Source organism: Tenrec ecaudatus, chromosome 1, assembly GCF_050624435.1.
Source record: "Tenrec ecaudatus isolate mTenEca1 chromosome 1, mTenEca1.hap1, whole genome shotgun sequence".
In the NCBI taxonomy this organism is placed as follows: Eukaryota; Metazoa; Chordata; class Mammalia; order Afrosoricida; family Tenrecidae; genus Tenrec; species Tenrec ecaudatus.
In genome coordinates, this window is record NC_134530.1 from 322011533 (window position 1) to 322029707 (window position 18175).

At 42.9% G+C, this 18175-nt stretch overlaps 1 protein-coding gene across 4 annotated transcripts in view; it reads left to right on the plus strand.

Annotated features, from left to right (window-relative positions):
- The first annotated feature begins 1927 nt into the window (after nucleotides 1-1927).
- The window catches only part of NUP153 (nucleoporin 153), a 73799-nt gene continuing 57551 nt past the window's right edge, over nucleotides 1928-18175 (plus strand). For 2 of the 4 annotated variants that reach the window (XM_075533483.1, XM_075533501.1), the window contains exon 1: nucleotides 1931-2487. In XM_075533483.1, the coding sequence (XP_075389598.1) occupies nucleotides 2374-2487 (114 nt within the window). In that variant the 5' untranslated portion in view covers nucleotides 1931-2373. Of the gene's footprint in view, nucleotides 2488-18175 lie in introns of all 4 variants that reach the window. The other 2 variants (XM_075533496.1, XM_075533490.1) reach the window with 2 other exon arrangements.

Consider the following 18175-nt stretch of genomic DNA (forward strand, 5'->3'; position numbering starts at 1 on the left):
TGTATAATTGTAGTAGGTTTTAGCACTTACAAGAACTGTACTGTGCAGGCATAGGTTTGTAAAGCAAATGGATTTCAGGGGTGGGGGGGCTCCAACAGAAATAGCCAAGACTCAAAAAAAATTGCCGAACACTAAAACCTCAACATTTAATCTACTTCCCTGTCCTAGCCACATGCTCCCAAGCCATGCAGTCTAAAAAAAAAAACACCAAAAAACAGGCTCCAAAACACACTGCCAGCGAGTCAGTTACAACTCACAGCGACCCAATGGGACAGAATAAAATGATGCTCCTCAAGGGATTTCCAAGATCGTAACCCTTTCTCCTGCAAAGACACTCGAGGTTTCAAGCTGTTGACCTCGAGTTAGCTGCCCACCTCATGACTCCATCTGCTACCAGTGCTCCTTCTGTCCAGCAGTTACTACAAACTAGCTATTATACACATAGAAACTCCTTTACCATAACCACCATCTTGTGGAAGTGAACATTCATTCTAGCTGCCAGAGAGGAAACAGGCATATACAGTAGCTACAAAAGCAGATGCCTACACTTTATTCTATGGAGTCCTGGTGGTGTAGTGGTTCCGCTCTGAGCTTCAGTCTGGGTGGTCTGCAGTTCAAAACCACCAGTAGCTCTGCATGGGACAGACTGGGCTTTCAATTCCCATAAACAGTTTCAGTCTCGGGAACCCACAGGGGTGGCTATAAGTCAGCATTGACTCCATGGCAGTTAGTGCACTTTCTCTTGGATTATGAGCTCTAGGACAAACTTTTCTATTGTTAGCTTGGCAGCACTATTTTTTTTTTCCTGAAAGGGGTGATAGGTCAAATAAATTTGAGAACTTACAGGGTAGATTTAAAATGAAGACAAATTGACTTCAAAGTATGTAAGCTTTACAATAAATCACTTGTATCAAAATGGAAAACCAAGTCAAACGTTTTTTCACCATAGAAAAGCTGCTTTTAAATCATCGATTACCCTCCAATCTTATAGAAAAGGTAGGTTAGAGTTCTGACTTGGACTGCCCAGCTTCATGACCTTGAATGTAACGCCTGCTTTCTTGTGGCTCTGTGGTGTCCATTAATAGGGATGATGGCCCGCAGGATCATCAATGCCCTTCTAAGTACCCTTTTAACCCTCACCTCTTAGACTCTCTACACTGGTATGAACTCAATCTTGGGCCTCTTTACTTACGTTCCTGAGGGTTAGCTTTATTTGGAGTACATACTTTTATTACTGGAAAGATCTCGTGTACTTTCAATGGGAGCTGGGTCGGTAATAATAGCTACCACATTGTAGCTCTAAAAGTTCAAAGCCATCAAGAGGAAGCCGAGGCTCAGAGGTTCAGATTCGCCCAAGGTCAAACAGCTGGGGTGGAGTTGTCAGTGACAGTTCAAGCCCTCGGGTTGTTGACATCAGTGCCCCATGTTGTGGACTGGAACCTCAATGAAGCTGTCTGTCTTTTCCAATTCTGCTTTCGGCCTACAAATCATGGACAGGGCTATTTCCACCGCAGGGCTTTTTGCTGTTGATGAGAGATCCTGGCTCCCGTCCCTGATTTCATCCTGTTTACTTTCTGCCGGACGAGGAGAAGCTGGGCTGAAAGGTGGTTAGTGTTTTACAGTTAAGCGAAGGGCAAACACTGAAGCAGAAGCGCTCGCTTTGTGCCTCTGCGGAGCTCTGCAGGTCCGCGGTGGGCCGCCTTTCCCAGAACCCGCGTTGTCCCGCGGAACTACGTTTCCCAGCGGGCCGTTCGGCCGAGAGCGCGGGCTCGGCCGGCTCTTCCTTCCTCCCCGCCTCTCAACTGGTCGCCGGAGATGACGATGCACTCGCGTCGGGCGCCGGGGAGTGACGGCGGTCGGGCTCGCGACCGCGGCGGCCTTAGCAGCGGCAATAGGCGCAACAGCGGCGGCGACTGCAGGGACGACGACGGTGGGGCGGGCTCTGTGCGCCGAGGGGAGGGGTGGGCGGGCGGCGCCGGCGGCCTCAGCTGCGGCAGCGACGGAAGAAGAACCTCTCCCAGCCGGCGGTCGAGTTAGGCCTCAGCCGCGGCCGGAGCCGCTCGCACTGGCCTCCGCGGGAGATCTCCATAGAGACCGTGACACACACAGAGACGAGGGTCCGCGGAAGGCTGCCGGACCAGAGCCAGCTCCGCGGCGTCTTCCCCCGCCACCCCCTCCCCCTCCCGCCACCGCGCACCGCCTCTCGGCTCCAGCCCGCAGCCTCGCGGGCCCCGGCGTGCCTGCGCCCCACCGTGTGGGCACCGCGGGCGGACTTCGGGGCTGGGACCGGGCGGGGGGGGCTCTAAGGCCGTTGCCGCTGCCTCTCCCGCCCCCCTTCCCCGCCCAGGAGCGGGAATCCGCGGAGGCTCCGCCATGGCCTCAGGAGCCGGAGGAGTAGGAGGGGGCGGCGGCGGCGGCAAGATCCGGACGCGGCGTTGCCACCAAGGGCCAGTTAAGCCTTACGCGCAGGGGCGACAACAGCACCAGGTACTGGACTCCGTGCCGTGATGGCCTAGCGGGTCGGGGACTCCTGGCCGCCGCCGCACGTGGATCGGATGGGAGGGCCAGAGGAAGGCCCGGTCGAGGCGGCGGGAGTTCAGGCCGCCGGGGTGGCGACGGGAAGTGGACTGATAGGCCCCGCCGTGCTGCGCACACGTGTGGCTCGGACGCCTCTCCCCGAAGCGTCGGGCCCGGGGGCTTCCCCCGGCAGGCTCAGGGCGGGAAAAGACATTCTAGGCCCACGGTGCGCGCGTTTCTTTCTCCTTTTTTTTTTTTTGGCGGGGATTGGGGATATTACTCATGGTCGCTCGGGGAGAAAGGAAAAGAAGCGGCCGGAGCCCCTTAACGCGTGTTGAGCGCTTTCTAGTCTCCCGCGGTCCTGTGTGGGGAGGGGCTGCCCGGAGGCATCGGTCTCCGGGGTGCACGGAGAAGGCGGGGGGCGCTGTAACCCGGAGATTGGAATACTTTAGACTCAATCGATTAATTTCCCATCTCCTGCGCCCTTGCCCGTCACATTCTGAGCGCATTGGTGTATTTATTTTTTGATAACCCAGCTATAGTGACCGTGCCACTGGGTCATTTTGAAAGTCCCTCTCCACCCTGACGCCTTTTCTCCGCTACCCTGCACGCCCCTCCCCACCTGTTCTCTACGCCCCCCCCCCCCCGCCCCCCATCCTTTTATTTTGGAAGCTAGGTTTGGTTATTCTCCACAGTTGACCAGGATTCCAGCGCATGCACAAAATATTTTAATATTATGGGGCGTATTCTGAAAGTTTAAGGTCTTTTGACACGCGAGGAAGGAATGTTTGTGGTCATACAATTTAACCACCATCTTCATTCGTAAATGTTAAAAGTTATAAAAAGGAGCTTCGTGTAAACAGGTATGAGACTTGGACTCTTGCGAAAGTTTTATTTTTAAATGTTGGTCGAGCGGGGAAATTGTTAAAAGTCCCGTTTTACTAAAGCTTTTCAAACGCAGTGAGACTATGGTGGGAAGTGTGTGTCTTAAAACTTGTCTGAAAACAAAACAAAAACAACGGTAAAGCCAAAGAGTGCTAACTTGTTGCATACTGTCAATGATAGGCTTCCTAGATTGCTTTATTTTGCTTGGTGGTGATTATTAAACCTTCTCATGTTATTTGTTATTGCTGTTAAATTGTATCATTAAGAACTAAGTTGATTAAAAGTACTGCTTGCAGGAGAACTTTGAACCCTGGCAAAAACAAAACTGGCTTATGTATCAAGTAGTTCTCTCTGAAGGCTTGCCATTGCTAAATATATGCAGAAAGTGTTTGGTTTTTGAATTTCTCTGTAGGGTGCAGGGATACTTGCAGATTTCAGATTAGAATTCAGGTCACAAAGTCTGACCACTGAACCAGTTTAACAGAGTGAAAGTTAGACACATACTTTCTGTATCTCCTCCTGAAGGATATATGCCATCCACGTGGGCTGCTATCTTCTTGGAGGAAAATTATGTATAGGAATTTTGTAGGAAAATAAAATGTGTTGAATACAGATCAATATATGGTTTGTACAGAGTTGAAGGAAGTTAATGGATCCAGTGGCAAAATTATCAGTGTATTTTTAAGTTTACTTAGGTGAAAGTTGAGGGGAGATGTCTCAGCAATTTAACACCTATGAACCAAATTAGCTTAGAAGTGATTTAATTTCAGGCTGTATCTTTTAAAGTTCAAGGTTTCATCAATTTTCAGTGTTCCCCTCCCTATAATACTTTAAGATTCATGCTCCATCTGAATGTAAAGATGTATTTTTAGATTTTGAATTTGGATGAAAGATGTTTGGGGGTTTCTTGATCAACACTCAGTATTATTACATCTTGGCAGAAGCTACCAAAGATAAGTGTTGCTATATGTCACCCTAAGACTGCTTTCTCGTCTGTCGTGTTTTTTGAATCTTACCCTAAGGTCCTTCCTAGAACTAATGTTGACTGCCTGTTTGCTGTCTCTGCCCTAAACTGTCAATAGGATGTTTTTTGGCTGTTGCTGAGTCATCATGAATAGCCAGGAAGTTCATGACATAGCATGTTTTATACCAATATTTTTTAAGTGTTCACGGGCTTATGGGCAAAACGGAAGTTCGATGTGTAGTGGAAGGCAGCAACGAGGAGAGGACTGGCACAGTTAGTGACTGTTTGCTGTTGCCTGTCAGGCCAGTTAGCACTCCCGCATGTGTTCATTTGGCTCATAATTTCCTGTTTTGATCTGGTTAAGTGCTTCTGGGAAACACCTTGGTGGTGCAGTGAATTAAGTGCTGACTTTCTCATCCAAAGGGTGGCTTGACTCCACCAGCCCAGACCCTCTGCTAGACAAAGATGAGGGATGGGCTTTGGTAGATTCACACCTTGGAACTCCTTTGCAACACAGGTAGTTAAGGTTTTTTGTTTTGTTTTGCAGGTGGGTGGGAAAGTGGTTCTCCCCCCCTTTTTAACTTCTGATCTTTAAAATATCTTGTTTGAAGTTGAGACAAATCCACTGAGTCTTGATTAAGTTTATTATTTTTTTCATAGCCTTTTTTTTTTTTTTTTAAGTTGAGAAAGATTTTATTGAGGCAGAGAAAGAACTCCCGGTGGGAAGGGAGAGCAGAGAAGGACGGGGCATCTTGAGCTCCCGGGCGGATTCCGAGATCCGAGGAGTTAGGTCCGGGAAATCGCCTTTCATAACCTTTTGACTGCACCGGAAGACATGTACAATTAAACCGTTTCTCTACATATAATTTAGTGACATTGATGAGATTCCAGTTATGTGATTATTTTAACCTTCACTCTTACCTTGATTTTTAAAAAATCATTGGGGGCTTGTACTATTCTTATCACAATCCATACATACATCCATTGTGACAAGCACATAGGTGCATTTGTTGCCATCATCATTCTCAAAACATTTGCCTTCTACTTAAGTCTTTAATATCGGCTGCTCGCTCTTACCTTATTATCATAAACTGACTGCCCTCCAAGGCACCTGTCGTTTTTAGTTGCTTTTGTCAATACAGTCCCACAGACTAGTTCTTAAGAGCATACAGATTGGGGCTGACCTTTTTGCTAGTTAAATTCAACGATTGTTAGGTTTTAAGATGACTGCAGAGTATATTTTTGGTTTAAGGTTTAAGGATTTATCTCAGGGCAAGAGTTTTCAGAGGTACACCTACCTATCATATTTCCAAAACATGCAGAGATCATGAGGCTATGCGATTCTAAATTGATCATTTTATTGGCCTTCTCCCCCCAATCTTCCCTCTAAACTCTTAACCCAGCGGAGTTTAGGAAATAGTGGTTTTTGTTAGGAGTGAACAGGTCCCCAAAGAGGATGTGGTTATAGCGTTCTTGTTGCCTTTTCAGTCTCCTTTCCCATTTTCTTTTGGTGCAGATTGTCAGTCCCTGAGAGTCAGCTCTGAGGGGAGGTCAAGCTACTTCTCTTAGTAGCCACTACAAAAAAAAAAAACAAAAACGAGCTGGTGGGCAAACCAGACATTGTCTCTTGAAGAATCTACTGCCACCTTGTGGCGAGAGGGAACTACTTACTTTGCCCTTTTTTGGTGGGTATGCTGCAGCAGTGCTGTGTTCTGGTTTGCAATGAAAGGAATCTATTTGATCTCATATAGTTTGTGACTGCAAGTCAGTTGCTTGTGTCGATTTTTTAATGGGGATACCAATAGCTTAAATTAAGGTTCAGCCTTATTTCTTTATTTTTTCATTAAAGATCAGATAGTAAATATCTTAGGCTCTGACAACATAATCTTGGTTACATTTTTTTCAATACTTAAAAAAAAAAGTAAGACCACTATTAACCCAAGACAGGTTGAGGGCTACATTTGATCTACTGACCATGATCCAGCTCACATCTGGACAAGTTCTAAGAGTAAGTTATGTAATTGAAGGGAAGAAATTAAGAGACAGACAAAAGTTTTGGGGTGCTCCCCTCTATGTTATCTGGAACCAGGTCCAGGAGAGAGAGAAAATATGGTCTTACATCAACTTACATAGTCTCAGAGCATGCAAGCCGCCAAAATTACAGGTAACCACATATGAAACAAATTGGCTGTACCTTAACCCTAGGAGGTCCCTGAGTTCATTGGAGGAGTAACAACAGCGGTGCTGGGGGAATATGAGGGAGTGACTCCCCTGAGAAGGGAGAGCAATAGCAATCAATGTCTGTTCCTATAGATAAAGCTGCCGGCTGTATAGCAATCAGCCATGTGCTTTTTTTTTTAAACATTTAGCCATGTGCTTTTAAGAGGTAATTTTAAGCTAGCACTGTTTGGGGAGCATATTGTCAGGAGTAATCTTAATTATGAGAATGTGATTGGTACTCATCTCTTAACACAAGTGTGATGACCTCTCTCCTCCAGAACCCTGGCCTCCCAGGCTTCTTAAATAAGGAATTAGCTCACATACACTCTCTTACCGTTCCTCAGTTTCCCACAATGATGGTTTGCCTAAACCCTGTTTTTATGAGTATGTAGTTTGTTGATTTGTTTGGGTAGCTTCTGTATGATATTTTGTCCAAAATAAGTAAGTCTTTCCACTCCAGTGAAGAGTTACAGTCTGGGAAACCCAAGAAGGCAGTTCTACCCTGTCCTAGGGTTGTGATGAGTCAGAATTGACTCGATGTCAGTGAGTTTTTTAGTTATTCTCTGATGCTGCAGTGCCCTTAGTTTTAAAAAGAAGAGATCTTTAGGGGTTAGATATTTAACTCACTCCAGAAGTTACTAAGAAGTTTTCACGTTTATTTTTGTCTTTTCTTTTTTCTAGCCGTATAATGCTTATAATACCAGTTGAGATAGAAATGGAAATAGTGGGTAGGCAAACTGCACAATACTGTAGTCAGACTTTGAAAATTTGAATCACTGTTCTGTGATTTGGACAAGTTATTCAAATCCTACTTACATAAATTACTCCTTGTTAGGTGGACGTTGTTGTGAAGGTTAAGTGAGATACTCTAAGGAACACTCTTAAGAACCTGATCTGGCATGTATGAGAGCATATTTAAAATTGTAATGACATAGAACTGCCTGATTTAAATGTCTTTAAGTTGTTTCTGGAGAAAGCATTGTTTCCTTTTAATAAAGATTTTGTTTTGCTTTTTCCTTGTATGTATCAAAGCTCAATCCTTTCAGGCACATTTTGGATTTAAGGAATTTCTCTATTGAATAATGAAGGCAAACTTTAAACTATTACTGACCTCTTAAATATTTTTTAATTAAGATGATTTCTTCACAGGACTGTTAGTCATAAAGTGGATGGGGAGGGCCCTCTCCAAGTATTTCTCCCCGCCCACCAAGTATTAAATTGTTAATGCAAAGTAGATTTTTTTGGTTTGTTTGTGATGACAAGCCCTTATGGTGTTTTGGTCTATTTAGCAATCCGATTTTCTAATCAATTAAATGGTATAAAAATGCCCAACCAAGTGGTGTCTCTGTTTCCTGGAAAGTCTCTTGGTAAGGTAGTTTTCTATTAGCTTGAAATATAATGAAGACTTTGGTCTAATGTCACTAATTTTAGTCATTTTCAGTTGGTACAGAAGATTATGTGATTTCCCATCTAATGACCATATTTTTGTTGATATTTAACTTTTGGTCATGATTTTTTCTTTTTGTATCTGCACTCCTTCCCCCATCTGTGTTGGGAAGCCAGGATTAGAGTCTTGCCACAAGAGTTAGATGTTTTGATAGAATCATTGTCATGATGGAATCATTGTCATGGATTGGGCTTACTGTCAAACAGGAGAATAGAATGCCTTTCCTATGTAGACATTTCACTTTGCTTGAGTATCTTTTTCATAATGTGGTTGTTAGACTGTGTTGGCTAGAGAAACAAATTGATTGACATATATACATTATATCAAAGAATAATTGTATATCAAGAAAACATCCCAGCCCAGTCCAGATCAAGCACATAAGTCTGATACTAGTCCAAAAATCTTCAGACCTATGCAGTAACGTGCAATGATGCAAAATACAGGAAAATCACAGCTGGTAGGTGCTAAGTCCTGTGAATCTGAAGACGGTTGAAGCATCTCAGCACTGGTTCAGGCCTCCACTTGGCTCCTCTAGCTCTCTGAGTATGGCTCTTCAGCAGGAAGGTGAAGCAGAAGGGGGGAGAAGTTCCCAGAATCCTCATGAGAAGGCCACACCCACAAGGAGGCATCATCAGATTGTGACCTGATTGACAGACTAGACTCCACCCTTAGACTTCAAGTTGACATGAAATTCTGTAACTACCACAGTGATCTAAGAGGTAAACAATATTTTCGAATACTTGTGAATATGTATATATATATATTATACCTTTTAGGTTAAACTTCTTTGGACTTTCACCAGGTTTTATATTGCATTTTCTTGTCCTTGTTTGGTTCCTAGCATTTATTAATACTTCTACTTTAGAACTGGTAGCTAGAAATAGGAGAAACTAAATCTGGTCATGTTTCTCTTTACTGTATTTGTGGCCAAAAGCTTTGAAGACACTGAAGAAGTTGAAATTGTGTTACCAGTGTAGGTTTTTCATTGTTCAGCTTGACATCTTTTTATGATCATGGTTTTGGCTAGGCTTCTTGAAGTGGGCAAAGGCAATGAAAAGAGTAGATTTTAAGTGCATGGGGAGGACACGGTCTCCATGGATAGTGAACCTGCTAAATGGCAATATATGCAGCTTGTAAAGTGTAACACAGTCAGGATTTATAAAGTGTGACATCAAGATTTGGAAGTTAAATTCAGATTACGGAAACTGGTACAATCTAAGTGCATTAAAATCTGAACCCCAATTTTTTTTTTCTCTCCTGAAAATAACTGAAGGCTGGAGATGCATTGTTAAATAATAGTAGAATGGATGTGGGGGATCTGTCATTGAAAGATTAGAATGACATCTAGGTTTTTAATATTTAGTGTTGGCCAGCTGACAAGAGATCTGTATTTGTACACTTTCCAAAGAAAGGTGACCCAACAGAATGTTCAAATTATAGACAAATATTGATATGCAAGTAAAATCTTGCTGATGAGCGTATAACAGTGGCTGCAGCAACCCATTGGCAGGGAGCTGCCAGAGGTTCAGGCTTGATTCAGAAAAGGACGTGGAACAAGGGGTATCATTGCTGATATGAGATGGATCTTGACTGAAAGCAGAGAATACCAGAAAGATGTTTACTTGTGACTGAACACATTTTGATTGTTTGGAAAGCAAACTGAATACCCTGAGAAGAATGGGAATTCCAAAACACTTCATCGTGCTCCTGTGCATGAGGTACAGTTCTGGGAAAGGAACACGGGAAGACTGCGTGGTTTAAAATCAGGAAAGGTGCTTCAGAGGTGTATCTTCTCACTGTATTTATTTAATCTGTAGGCTGAGCAAATAATCAGAGATGGTAGTTTATATGAAGAAGCATATGGCATCAGGATTGGAGGATGCCTTAGTAACAACCTGCAATGTGCAGATGACATCACTTGCTGAAAGTGAGAACTTACTGATAAGATCAAAGATTGCAACCTTTAGTATAGATTACAGCTCAATGTACAGAAGACCCAAAGCCTCGCAAGTGTACCATTGGATAACATGATAAATGGAAAAAAGGTTGAAAGTTGTTAACGGATTTTGTCTTGCTTAGATTCCATGATCAGTGCCCATGGAAACAGCAGTCAAGTCAAATGACTGGTTGAATTTGGTAAATCTGCACAAGATCTCTTTAGAATATTGAAAATCAAGGATGTTACTTTGAGGACTAAGGTGTACCTGACCTAAACCAAGGTGTTTTCAGGTGCCTCATATGCATGTGAAAGTTGGACGTTGAGGGAAGAAGACCGAAGAAGAATCAATGCATTTGAATTTTGGTGCTGGAGAAGAGTATTGAAAGCGCCATGATTACTAAAAGGACAGAATGATCTCCCCTGGAAGAAGTCATGTTAGAGTGCTCCTTAGAGGCAAGAATGGTGAAACTTTGACATACTTTGGACATGTTGTCAGGAAAAACCAGTCCCTAGAAAATGATATCATATTTGATAAAGTAGAGGGGCAGCGAGAAAAGAATCTGCTCTAGGAGATAGATTGATAACTTGGCTACAACAATGGGATCAAGCATGGCAACATTTGAGAGGATCGTATAGGAAGGAGCAGTGTTTTGTTCTGTTGTGTATGAGGTTGCTATGGGTCGATGGCACTTAACAGCGTTCCATATAGTTTTGTAATTGCATATTCTTTTAAGTCTTACCTTCAGTCTTCTTAGTCCTTTCATTTCTTCACTTGGGCTGGAGGGAGCAAGGACGAAAACTCGTTAAGCAAACAATTGGAAATAAGGTTTTCCCTGTGGTTAGCAAAGAAGAACATAAGGGCATGAGAGATTAGTGAGTTAGGGGAGTGCCTAGAATCCTGGGGGAAGCAGAAAGGGACCCAGTTTGTGAGGCTAGGCCTAGAATCTTTATGGGACCTCTACCTAATTCACAATAACAAATTCATTTAAAAAACAAAACCCCAAAACTTGATGGGAGCAGAGAGCCTCATTGTTTCCCCAGGAGTGGCTTATGGTTTTGAACTGCTGAGCTTGGGGTTAGCAGCCCAAGACTTACTCCACTGTGGCACCCAGGACTCCTAATAGAAATAGAGAGCAGAAGGAAGGGAAGATGGCCATATTGAAAAATTGTGTGGTTACTCTGAGGTGACACATTTGCAAAATGTTTGTAGGCAATCCCAAGCCAGGCACATCACAGTTGATTTTGATTCATAATTGACCCTATAGGACAGCAGAATTTCTCCATAGGATTTCTGAGACTAACTATGGAAGCAGTCTCATCTTTCTCCCATGGAGTGACTGATGAACTTAAACTTGTGGTTAGACACAAAATGCTGAAAGCACTGTGCCCCCAAATCCCCTTTTATAGGGAAATGATGTCTTTGTAAGTCAGCCTTGAGTTACTGTTACAGAATACTTCCCCTCCCCTCAGGACTATTCCCTTAATTCTTGAACTCAAATCCAGTAGAATTTGTAAAGCTAATATATTCATGGGGCCTTAACACTGAATATGGTTGGTATTGAATGTACTTCTGACCATCCATTTGTGTACTTAGCCATTCTAAATCTCAGCATTTTTGCCACGTTTTGCCATGTGGAATTAATTACCTTACCCATAGTTCTTGGCTCCTATAGTAATCAAATAGAATTGACATGGGGGGCAATGAGTTTTTATTCCCTTTTTTGTTGTTGTTCTTGAAAGGAGTAAACACAATTGTTGAAATTTAAAATTTTCTTTCCCTTAATACTTGGAAGTTAACTTCCTTGTCTGATGTGTAAAGGTTGCTCTATGGCTACAGGGAACATTTATCCTGTTGACTTTTCTAAGCCGCATGTTAATTGTTGGCGACCTTTCTACTTCTCATTTAGTTTGCTTTGTGCTATTGGTAATTCGAGAGGATGGCTTTAAGTTCTTGTTCTTGGAAAGCTCTACAAGTTATTTTTGGGGATAAAAGTGTGTTTGTTTAAGGTCAAACTATCACTTCAGGAAAGCTATTAAATTTTGAGTTTCAGAACTATCGATGCCCCTTTTAGAAGCAATTGTCACAAAACATCTATACGTGGGACCAAGGTGCACACTACAGACCAGGCCCTGCCTTTAACAGAGCTCTGTGCTTCGCGAGACCACATACTGATAACCAGTATGTGGGAAATGTAGGTACTCTTGGTGTAGGAGTGACTGTCCTAGTCTTAGATGATCGGAGAGTGCTTTCTGTATGAATAATGGCTGATGAGTTACAGTGAGGGAAGCTATGCTTGCTCTGAAAGCTCTGAAGAGTAGGGAGGAGGTTATCTAGTAAGTACCCCAGAAACTCACCTCCATTGAGTCAATTCCGACTCATAATGATTCTGTAGAACAGAGTAAAACTGCCCTTGCGGATTTCTTTTTTATTATTTTTTTTGTTTTAATCATTTTATTAGAGGCTCATACAACTGTTATCACAGTCCATACATAACATCAATTGTGTAAAGCACATTTGTACATTCATTGCCCTCATCATTCTCAAAACATTTGCTCTCCACTTAAGCCCTTGGCATCAACTCCTCATTTTATCCTCTTCCTCCCCGCTCCCCTCTCCCTCATGAGCCCTTGATAATTTATAAATTATTATCTTGTCATATGTTGCCCTGTCCTACGTCTCCCTTCACCCACTTTTCTGTTGTCCGTGCCCCTGTGGGTTTTCTAAGATGAAATCTTTTAAGAGAGCAGAAAGCCTGATCTTTCTCCCATGGAGCAGCTGGTGGTGTGAAATTGCTGACCTTGCAGCTAGCAGCCCAGCACATAAGCTACTATGCCCACTATCTGTTGAGTCACGCTCTCACTGCCATTGAGGGAATTCTGATTCATAGCAACCCTATAAGGCAGACTGGAGCTCTGTCCCCTTGAGTTTCCAGGGCTATAAATCTTTGCGGGAAAAGAAAGGCTCCTTCTGCTGGGGAGCAGCTGTTAGTTTCAAGCCACAGGCCTTGCAATTAGCTGCCCAGTGAGTAGCCCACGGTGCCACCTGGACTCTTAGCTATCTCCTAAGTAGGATTTGAGTATTCACACCCATACAGACCTTGGGAACCCTCCACCCCCTCACCCCCACTCCCCAAGCAGGGTTAGAAAGACCCTGCTTTTATTGTGATACTTACCCTCCAGCAATACCCCCAGGTCTACTAGCTTCCTAAACTAAAAAGATGGAGATCAGGTTCATGGAAAACTTCTGGTATCGTTTAATTCTGTTTCCCCATGAACTTTCAGCCCCCCTCAAAATGAGTCTTTTCTGTTTTGTTGGAAGTTTTTCTTCTGCAGTAGCACTGGATAGCTGAGACAAGGGGAAAATGGCGCAGGGTTCTGTGAGCTGCACCGGTGTCAGTGCAGTCCAATCTTCGCTTCCCAGGACTGTGGGGAGCCACAGAGAGGGCGGTTTAAAACCACAGAAATGAATTTTTTTCACGGCAGTGCCTGGATGCTCTGTTTGAATCCAGGTGTTGGCAGGGCCATGCTCTCTCAGAAGAGTCCAGAGGCAGATCTGTCCGTTTCTAGCTTGTCCCTAGGAATTTCTTAGTGGTGGTCTTCATATGGAATCTTTCTGCCCCCAGTGTGACTGTCTCTGTTCTCTTTATACGCCATCCCCCTGAGGGCTTAGGACCTTACTTTATGCCAGTGTAACTTCCTCAGTGGCGCTGATAACTTCCAAACACACCTTTTTTCCAAGCAAGGTCGCTTTCACAAAGGACCTAAGCCTTCACGATATCTCTGTGTGGGGAGTGGGGCACCCAGTGCCAGTGCCAGTCCATTCAGCTGCTGTAGCATTAAATTCATGAGAATTTTTATTATAATGCATTTTAATTATTGTTTGGACAGTGTTCAGATGTTTTCCAGACAAATGAAGCTTAAACCTTTCAAGTATGCACAATTTCATGTACCTATTTCAGATGGACTTTTTCTTAAAAGTGTTGTCTAATTTCCTGATCTCTAACTAGAGCACTGGTCTCAATAATCAAACTCACTTGAGAGGGAGGGTGGAGGGTTTATAATTCATTTACTCAAAGAATTTGTCTCTAAAACCTTAAGAGATTTCTTCAGTGATTGAAGTCTCTTTGTTATCTAAGAAGACTCCAGACCTGACACTTTATGTTTATGAGGTGACTCTTGGGTTAGGGACTTGTCAGGCAAAGAAAACTTAACACTGGGGACTAAGACAGCAGGAAGGTAAAAGCGCAGGACAAGAAAACGCCTTGAGCTTCCTAGTTGGTGGTAGGCCTTGGTGCACATGGAAGTGTGGTTAGTTGTATTTGAGTCAATTGCAAATCACACCTACAGCACAACTCCATGTGGTGTTCAAAGACTGACCCTTCGGAAGCAAATTTCCACGCCTGTCTACTGAGGTCCTTCTGGGTGAACTCAAACTGCCAGCCTTTGCTCTAGTAGTCTAGCCAAGTGTTTGCACCACACAGGGGCTTCTGTGGGTGAACAGTGCATCACTTTGTGTGACTTTTTGGGAGTGCTCCCAGATCTGGCCTTACACATCTCTTCATTTTGTTTTCGGTTGCTATAATAAAACTGTAATCATAAGTACAGAGCGTTCCTGCATTTGGTGGGTTCTGGCAAATTCTCAAACAGTAGTGGGTTGTAGGAAACCCCTATATGTGTAGATACGAAGTGAGAATGTCAGGGTTACCCCCCTAGCTGTGAGACTGGAATCTGGGCTGTTGGCAGACCTAATCCTTTCAAGTCTAAAAGATACATTGGAGAACTGTGCCCTGGTGGATAGGATCAGAGAAGGAAATACTAGTAATGAACAGCAGGTGTCAAAAAATTAGGACAGAAGTGAATTGGATTGATTTGATGGGTCTGATTCAAAGGGCTTGTTAAAACAGATGGTGCCTGGACTGAGTTTCTTGTTTCACAGGGCTTGAATAGGGTCTGAGATGTTGCTGTCAGTGGTATTGATAATGCTCTAGTACAGGAAGCTGCTAGAACTAGAATGTCCAAACCCCAAAACAACTCATTGCTGGCTCTGATTAATGACCCTGTCCTACAGTTTCCAAGACTGTAAATCTGAGGTAGTGTATTGTGCTGACCTGGCTGATAAACACATGGGGTTGGTTAATTGAAGGGTGGAGAGATAGATGACTCGGTAAGCCTTGCCTTTCTAGTTTTCGGGTCTCGCTTTCTGATGGTCGGACCAGGGTGCAGCTGCTTTATCCAGTTCCCTGCTTCGGCTGGCCAGGCTCATTTCCTGCCAGACATCCCCAAGGAGAAACCGCGTGGACCTACCCTGATGCAGCCCTGGGTGCTGGAGCAGCCATGTGGAGACCCCTGCCAACGCTGAGATGCTTACACATTCACTGATTCGGCTTTCCTCAGCAGTTGGTGTCAAAGTGTGTGTTTTGTGAGATGGAGGAGGACTTTCGGGCAATATGGCTTAATGTTGGACTTGTGGGCTTGGGCAGCACTGGGTTGGGATGTTTTCTTGATGTGCACTTACCCTTTATATAAAACTCTCTTATACATGAGTGTCTTATACATTTGTTTCTCTAAAGTACCCAGACTAACACAAAATCCTTGTAAAAGCAGACTATCACATCATTCTTCCAGGGAGTGGCTGCTGGGCTTAAACCCTTTACCCTTTGTTTAGCAGCCTAGCTAGCACTTAACCATTTGCACTCCCAGAGCTTCCGAACTAAAGATACATGAGAACCAAAAGCCAAATGAAGCTCACTGCCGTTGAGTTGATGCTGACTCACGGTGACCCCATAGAACAGGGTATAACTGCCACTGTAAGTTTCCAAGACTTAACTTCCCCCTCCCCTAACATGTTTATTGGCATATAATGCACATTTCTTACAATTTAATAGTTCAATCACATGAAGAGGAGTTGTATAATCACTACAATCAGCTTTAGAACATTTTCTTCATTATTGCACATCTTACCATTAACTCCCCATTTCCTCCTCAACCTTCCCTGCTATACCCACAAAGAGCCATTAATCCAGTTACTGTGTGTAGATTTACCTAACCTGGATTTTATGTAAAGAAAAACAAAGAATAGAAAAGTAAAACATAAAAAACCTCAATTGAAAATAAACCAGAAAATATTGAAAACTAGAACAAATTTAAATCGATCACAAGAGATCAGCTGAGAAGAGTGGTTTTAAGCTAACTGCACCCTGTGCAACAATCCACTTTTCCATGCATTCTCCATGGTTCCCATCCCTGTTCCATGGTCAGAGGGGATTCACCAAGGGCTTAAATCCAGATGTATTTTCCCTTCAGATTTTTTTTTTTAACTGAGCTTTAAAATGGGCCAAAGGGGAGATCAAGCCATAAGATACATTTTGTCTTAATTACATTTACCATAATGGACTTTACAGTGCTCTCTGTCTGATAACAGGGCTTTTCCACATTCCTCAACATGATTGGAGGGGATTCACAGGAGACTTAATCCATGTGTGGAACTTGCAAGTGGATTGTGGAGTTCCACTGTCATCCACAACCTTCTGCAAACCAGGTGTTCACAATTTTAAGTTCTGATACCATTATCCTTAGATGTGGATTAGGTTATTTACAGTCCTGGAATCACAAAGGCTGGTGTGCTTCCTCTATGTCTTGTCGACCCAGTAGACATCTACTTAGTAGGCTGTTTGAAAACAAGCCTTTATTGTACTCATAGCTGGGCACCATCTAGTTTCTTCACTATGCTTTGTGATAGCATCCATACCTTTACTGACCATTTCATTTCATGATCATCTTATCAAGTAGGGCTATCAAGACTAACTCTACAGGAATAGAAAGCCCCATCTTTCATGGAGTGGCTGGTGGTTTTGAACTACTGACCACTCTGTCACCAAGGCGCCTAGGTATATGAGAGGGTGCCAGAAATCATAGAAAAATTCAGTTACAGTTATCTGTTAGTTCCATTTACCCAGGAACTTCCAGGTCCTCTCATACTGGGCTTAATTTAACTATTTTCATGACTTAGAATTATTTCACCACTACTATTGCTGTAAAGATAATTTAGCTACTGATGTGTAAGAATGTTTATTTTTCATATGGTTCCAAATTTTGGGACTTTTAAAATAGTTTGGGCCAGTTTTATATTCCATATTTATTTTCTGAATGTCATCCTTTTGACCATTTAGTAAGTTCTTGTGCCTCACTGTACTAAGCGGTTATGGACTGAGATCTTGATAGATTGGCTAAATTTTAGTTTAGAAAAGAGAAGATTTCTAAAGTGCATGACCAAATTGTATGTCCATATCCAATCTGACTTATTTCCTGATTTAAACAAAAATTTTTGCAAGCTGTCTTAAGACTGTCATACAAGCTGTCTTAAGACTGGTTAAGTGTTATGTTCAGTTTTAAGTTAGGTTTAATTGACCCTTTTTGATGAGTGGTCCTTCTACATTGACGCCTCATTTCTGTCTGGACCTGGGCCTGTAGTAAGTTTCAAAATAAAATGATCATACATAGGAGAAAGGGATAAACCGTAAACTAGTATTGTAAGTATGTTTTAATATTTTTAAGTCTTGGATGTAGGTATAGAATGTTTACTCCCTCCATAGTAATAAATAGTATGTAACATTAGCACCGAAACAGGCAACGGTGCACTTGGTGGGTTTCATTTGTGAGTAGTGGGTTAATCATAAATTGGCTAGAAAACTTACATGACAAAATTGTTGAAATTTTGTGTGGAGAATACATGGGAAAGCAGTGAAGAAATGCCCGAGTTGTTACTGAACTCTTTTGAAGCCTTAAGGGACATACTGCTCCTGAAGTGCTCCCATCAGAGAGGTACTCCTTTTCCAGCTGACAGGACTTTACAAGGCCTCTGCGTTTGCCTCCTGTGTCAGGTGCTTTCTGTACCGCCTTAATTTCCTTGTATGTGCCTACAGTCATTCTTTCTCTTCTGTGACTGCTTCTCTAAAATCTGGCCAGTGCTACTCAGTGCCTAAAATTGGTAACTTTGCTCTTAATTTGTTTCTATTAGGCCTTCCCCCTATTTGGTTATAACACCACCATTGTAGATTTCTGTTTTGCTTTGCAAAGTGTGACATACTCACATTTAATTTTATCTTCATATTTTTTGTCACATTAAAAATAGGAGGATTGCCAAAGTGCAGAAGAGTATTCATATTTGATTTTAGTTTGTACTACTGCCAACTGTCAAAGCCCA